The 6,443-nt window shown below is 54.3% G+C and overlaps 1 protein-coding gene across 1 annotated transcript in view; it reads right to left on the bottom strand.

Moving 5' to 3' along the window:
* Pax2 (paired box 2) overlaps positions 1–4,841 on the bottom strand; it is an 83,634-nt gene extending 78,793 nt beyond the window's left edge. The window contains exons 1-2 of the mRNA XM_041661475.1: positions 4,834–4,841; positions 3,985–4,001 (exon numbers count right to left, since the gene is read on the bottom strand). Of these exons, the coding sequence (XP_041517409.1) occupies positions 3,985–4,001; positions 4,834–4,841 (25 nt within the window). The remainder of the gene's footprint in view (positions 1–3,984; positions 4,002–4,833) is intronic.
* Positions 4,842–6,443: the final 1,602 nt, after the last annotated feature.

Genomic DNA, 6,443 nt, shown 5'->3' on the forward strand with positions numbered 1-6,443 from the left:
ACACTGAGAAACGAAACTCGCCGAGAAGATAAACGTTAGATAAGGATAAAGAACGGCCAGCCTAATGAATATTCAGGCAACCACAGTGGGCCTTCTAGTGCGCAGCGCCCCAAAGCCAGGCTCTCTGTCCCAACTCGCCCAGCCCTGCCATCCACCGGTCAATGCCCGCAGATCCCACTGCCCGCGGGTCCTCATCCTTAGTCTTAAGTCGGCTATCCTTAGCGCTGAGTTCCCTTCCGTTCCTCCCTGTGTCTTCCTTCCTCCCTCCCTTTACCTCTGGTCCTTCCCTTTCGCCTTTCCCTCCTGTGGTACCTTCCCATCCACGAACGCCTGATTTTCATTCCGGGGCAAAGTGCCCAGCAGTTTGTCCCCTCCCGTCCCACACGCTGTGGCGCGCGCCCCCTCCCCGAAGTCTGGGCAGCCCAGAACGCTCGGTTCAGAATCAAGCTAGAGGCCTCTGGCTAGGACCCACCTGCCTTGGTGGGACCCAACGGACGGCAGGAAAGCCAGGGAACTTGGCTCTTGGACCCTCGGGTAGCTAGGGAGGGGATTGGGCTAGAGACAGTGCGCAGCGGCTTGTCCGCCACGGCGGCAGAGAATGCAAAAGCCCAAGGCGGGACCAAGGCGCTCTCTCTTCCCGGCTGGGGAGAAGAGGCTGAGCGCCGCCCGCCGCTAGCTCTGCGGATCCGGAACGAGCGCAGCCAGCGCAGTACGCCGGCCTGGCCCGGCTTCTATCCGAGCCGCTGGCCCAGTCTCTGCAGTCTGACCCTCACTCGCTCCCTTGTTCGCTGGGGTCCTCTCTCACTCACTAAGCAAGAGAAGTCCTTTGTCTCCTAACTGGTTAAGTACAGAATATCCGGGAGATCTTTATGAAATATTTTCCCTCGTCTCATAAATCATCTTGGCACTTCAGCTGATGTTTTAACTCTCTCTCTCCCCCCTTCGCTCCCTCCTCCCAGGCTTCCCTGGGTCTGAGAAAGGGCGGCTCTGAGAAGCTCAAGCTGCCAAACAGTGCTTTCTTGCCTGGCGGATCCGAGCCTCTTGGCGTTGTCTGTAGCTCCTGAAGCCCAGAGGAAGGGCAGTGAGCGGATTCATGCCCCTGTACTTATTGCCAAAAAGCCTCAGCAATATTTGGGATTGGGGAAAGCACCCACTAGACTCAGACTGACTCCTACTGGGCATCTAGAACCCTGGTTTCCAAGGATGTCCTTACTCTGGGAGGGTTTCAGGCCAGGCTCGGCTGCACAGGATTCTGAGCTTTCCATTGCTTGGGGAGATGGGTCCGCTGGGATCCGGGCCTTTGCCCTGTCTCCCGCAAATTTCTGATACCGATCTGATTAATCCAATTGCAGAGTAACTGCTGAAAATTAAAAATTAAAAAAATAACAAAACAAGATAAAAATACCTACCTGTCTGCCGCCCACCGCTCTGTCCCTCACTTCCCTTGGGATGAGGACAAGGTTGGTTCCCCTGGGCTGGAGGTTGCAGGCTCAGGGGTCCTGCCTGGAAAGCTAGTACCTTCCTCCTAAAGCCTGCAGATGGCGCTCGCAGGTTTGCTTTGGCCTCACAACCCCGGGAACCCGCACTAACTTCGCGTGGAGGAACCAAAAAGGAGAAACAGAGTAAGTCAGTTCCCCAGCCAAGAGAGCCAGGACCTCTCAGGTGGCACTAAATGGCATAGCGTTAGCTTCCTTCCAAGAGCTAATCAAATCAGAATTGAATGTGGGGAGCATTAAAAAGAAACCGTGGTTAGAAACCCATAAAGGAGCCTTGGCCAGTCTCCGTATGTTAGGTGTACATAAGTTATGTCTTGATGAGTCTGAACTGTTGGAGAAACAAAAATGCGTGGAGTCCCTCGTTCCACACAGAAATCCACATTTCTCTAGAACTCAATATATTCCTTTTTCGTACACTATGAAGTGTGAACGTGGACGATGGGCATTTTCACGTACTGGGAAAAGGGATGATCTTTACATTTTGTAAAGAGAACTAACAGTTTGTAAAGCAGCGTGCTTGAAGTTCGCACCCCCACACTCGTACCTTTTATATAGACCCTCTTGGAAATGATGGCTAGTAACTGTCCAATGTCCAGGTAGCCTCAGAAAGCCCTAGCACGCCTTTCTCCCCTTGCTCCTGGGACACTCTGTCTAGCTTCCCAGGGGGTTTCTGGCTCTAGATAATCAAAAGGCAAACCACCCCGCTGCTTTGGAAGCTCCGTTAGCCTCTGCACAGCCTTCTCTCTGGACTTCAGCATGAAGGGCTGGCCTGCATCTGTTCCTCCTCGGTGGCCTCTCGCTCCAACTCCCCTTTCCTGTTCTTTTTCTTCTTCTATGGGTCCTAACAGAAGGGGAAAGAGTAGGGGAAAAAAGAAGAAAGAAGAGGAAAGAGAGGAAAGAGAAAGAAGAAAACAACCCAACCCCAAACACAACCAGGGCTCCGACCTGTCAGGGTTGGTTGCTTTTCCCTCGTCTGCCTCTAAATGAACCTTTTCTCTCCAGTGTTTTCAAAGCAGCCCTTCCACCCCCACCCCAACCTAGGGGCATTTACACTTCAAACAAGGCGCCCGCCTCCCTGCGGAAATTTAAAGGCAAATAAACTTTTGGGGAGTTGCTCTGATACCCATCTCGGGATTTGCTTCATTAGCCGCCTCTGTGCATCTGATCTGCCCAATAAATCTTCCTTGTGGATCTCGGCTCCTTCGCCTTCTCCGCTCCCATCTCTGCCATGCTAGCTTGGCGCCTGGCGGCCCACTCCTACCTCCTCCCTTTCCGACCAGCTAGGGTTCTGCACTGCTCCACTTGAGTGTTAGGTGTGTGGGAGGCTGTGGTCGCGATAAGAAGGACCTCCTGTATAAACTTATGCAGAGGCGTCCCAAGCCGTGTGTGACTTACACCTCAGCTTCCAATGTATTTCTAAGCAGATTACGCATAAGTAAAGTGTGAGTGGAGATCCTGCCTGCTAACTCCGCTTGCCCCGACTCCTATTTGTGACTCTTTTGCTAGGTTTTTGGTTTGTTTGTTGCCCAGGAACTTTCTGTCAGGACGGAAAAGAGAGTGACGTGTCTGCCTCCCTTCTGCTCACACAGCGCTACCCTGGGACTAGGCACGGGGTCCCAAACAGTTCTCGAAGGTGTCTGTGCTACGGGTATCTGGAGAGGGCCCGGCTGCAGTGGAGCATCCCAGCTGTGCCCCTCCCCCGTGGCCTAGGCTTGTCTCTTTCCTTCTACCTCCTGGGGAGTAGCGAGGGGAGCTAGGGCCTGAGCTCCAACGGAGGGGATTAGAAATTCCGAAATTAAGCGTGTCTCCCCAGGAAATGCTCCCCACAGCGCAGACCAAATTAAAAGCATTAAAGTGTGTGTGTTGGGGGGTGCTGTTTAGAATTAAGGGACAAAAAAAAAAAACTAGAAAAAAACCTAGTCCGAAGGAAAGCACAATCCAAAGAGGGAGAAAGCGCCGGTTGAGAAGCTACTACGTAGCCCAGTGTCTTTTCTGGATTATTCCATTTGGAACTCATCATATCCACTAACAAAAAGAAAAGAAAAAAAGTTCTTACAATCAAACTCTGGGTCGCACACCCGGGGCCCACTTGCCCTCCGAGTGCGCCCTTGGAGGGCGTACCCTAGGCGTCCAGATCCCTGGCAGTGGGTGAACGCTCTGAGGCCCCTCTCAGGCCCCGCCTGACCGGCTCCCGCCAGCCCCCCCCCCCTCCACTCCCCCTGCCTAGCCGGCTTTCTGGTCACATTGGAGGATTTTTTTTTTTTTTTTGGAAGAGCTTCTGGTACAATATGGAGCACCATGGGCTGCAATTTCACACTCCACAGCGCATTCTCCCTAAAGCTACTTTTTTTTTCATCCAAGACCCCCTAATTTCTGCTTCCTCGCTCTCCCCCCTTGCTCCCTCCCTCCCTCCTGTTCTCACTCTTCGTTTCCCGCCTTTGTTCCCAATATTTGGACACCCCACAAGAATCCCGGGGGTCCTGACTGCCAGCTGGCCCCGCCCGCCTAGTCTGTTGGTCCTGTAGAGGCCGAGCACACGTGCTGAGCCTTTATCCTCCTTGGCCCCTCCTCCCTTTAACCCAGCTTCCCTACGTAAGAGGACCTAGCAACCTCCCTGGCCCTTCACAGCCCCTTTGAGGAGTGATGACAATACAAACCACTTGGCTACTAAAGGGGCCTCATATTGGCACGGGTCAGCCAGGTGGCTGCCTGTGGACCACTGAACTGGTGGAGGGGTGTAAAAATAGTCAAAACTTGGCCAGCAGGCCCACGGGGTAGGAGTGGAGGACTTTGACCAAAGAGGGAAAACTAGATGGGAAAGAATCAAGGAGGCCCCGATAATCCTGTCTCAGACCTGAATACCACCTTACCGGTCCCAGGCACCCACGGAGGGCTGCTAAAAGAACCATTCACCACCATCCCCTAGCCCCCATTCCACCTCCCCCCCTACAAACCCCGCCCTGCCTTCAGGAAGGAGAAGTTGTCTCTGCCTGCATAGTCCCTATGCTTTTTTAGAGCCCCAGTTTTCTCACCTGTAAAATGGGGACAATTATACTTGTCCACTATGGAGCCTTTGGAAAACAAACATTTCTATAGTGGATGAAGGAATAATTGTCCAGCTTTCTGAACACATGACAACCCCAAAGAGGGAAGTGGGGGAGGGGGTCTGAGCTTGTAGGCTGGCAGAACACGAAGGTGTTGTTTTCCATTCTACCCCATAAATGTTATTGGGATCCCTCACTGCCACTCCTTCCTGAGTTTCTGCCTTGCAGACTCCCGCCCCTTCCCTTTTGACTACACCACACCTATCCAGGTTTCTCTTCGTCTCTTTTGCCACTCCTCCATTCCCACTTCCTGCACACACACACACACACACACACACACACACACACACACACACCAGTCTACTGTAACCGCTAGATCAGTTCAATTTCTCACCCACATCCCCAACAATCGGGTTAATTGTGACCCGAGGCGCGGTCCCCTTTGGGCCACTCCGCCAAAACCTTTGGCAGAGGTTGGAGAAAGGAAACCCCGTTCTGTCCGGTTTCAAACAAAGAGAGTTGGTCGTCCTAGAACCTGCAGTCAACTTGCCAAAGACTGAGCAGAGATGAGACGTGGGCAGAGCCTGATAGGAGTGCCAGGAGGCGGAGGGAAGCAGAAGGGGTGAAACGGAGCACCCAAAGGGGGTGCTGAGGCCACCGAAGAGACCTGCCCCTGGAAGGCCTGCAGAGGCTGGTAGGGCAAAGCCGGTCTCCATCGGGCCAGCTGCCCCCTCCTCTCTGAGCCTGGGTGAGAGAGTCCAAGGGTGGTTGACTGTTGATGGGGAGGTAATGATTAACCCTCTTCTCAGCCTGCTGGAGCCCGCAGCTCAGCGGACTGTAGTGGAGGGAGACTGTGCTGGAGGATCTGGGACGTCCCCAGTGCCACCCACCGCTACAGTGACTACAGAGAGGGAGAGGACAGGAGGTAGCAAGTGGTACTTGAAAGGAATGCAAGGCAACTCCAGAAGCGGGGAAGCTAAGGGTAGCGAAATAGCCAGGGCCCACACGTCGGGAAAGGCAGGGGTAGCCTGCGGAAGAGGGCTCTGGGCCCTGCAGCACAGAGGAATAGTTGGAGAGAGGGGCGGGAGCACCAGGGCAGAGTTTCCCGGGAGTTATGAGCAGACACCAAATCTACTGTCTCGGATCCATCCGCGCGCCGCCCTCCCTTCCTCCTCTTGCAGCAGCTGTGTGGATGTGAGGAGCAGGCGGAGTGCGCGCCTGAGCCGGGAGCCGGTAAGGCAGAGCGAAACCTGCCAGCGAGGCAAGGGAGGCCTTGGGGGCACGGCCGCCCAGGCGGGGGAAGGGCTGAGAGGTGGCTGGAAACAAAGGACCGGAGAGGAGGGGAGAGAGGACTCAGGGTAAGGAGGGCTGGCTGAGAGGCTAGAGGCCCAAGAAAAAGGGGTCTCTCGGGGACAGACCAAGGTTTGCACAAGGTTTGCCTGTCCTTTCCATCAAGCTTGGAGCCAAGACGCTCCCGGGGATCTTGGCCCGACGTCCAGTGGCCTCGGGTCCGGACAGGGGCTTTAGCCAGGAGTAGATGCAGCTGCTGCGGAGGGGGGGGGGGGTGGGGGGTGGGGGTGGGCTTGTAAGCGTGCGAACTTGCAGGTGACTGGGCTGGGAAGAAATAGCAAGGGAAGATCCCTCCTAGGGGTTAGATTTCTGCATTTGGTGCTACAAGCCTCTGCCCTCTGCTCTCGGCAGGCCAGAGCATCTATCCCTTCAAACTTTGCTGAAGCAAAAGGCCTGAATGTAATTTTTTTGAGGTTCTAGGACAAATTCCCTTCTTTGGCGGGGAAGGGGATGATTTGGTTTGAGACTCTAAGGGTCATCTGTATCCAGGATTATCTCTTAAATTTCTGTCACTATGATTAGAAAGAAAAAGCAGCGCACAGTGAATCCCTGG

Source organism: Microtus oregoni, unplaced genomic scaffold, assembly GCF_018167655.1.
Source record: "Microtus oregoni isolate MIOR12 unplaced genomic scaffold, Mior012 000012F_ref0000307, whole genome shotgun sequence".
Classification (NCBI taxonomy): Eukaryota; Metazoa; Chordata; class Mammalia; order Rodentia; family Cricetidae; genus Microtus; species Microtus oregoni.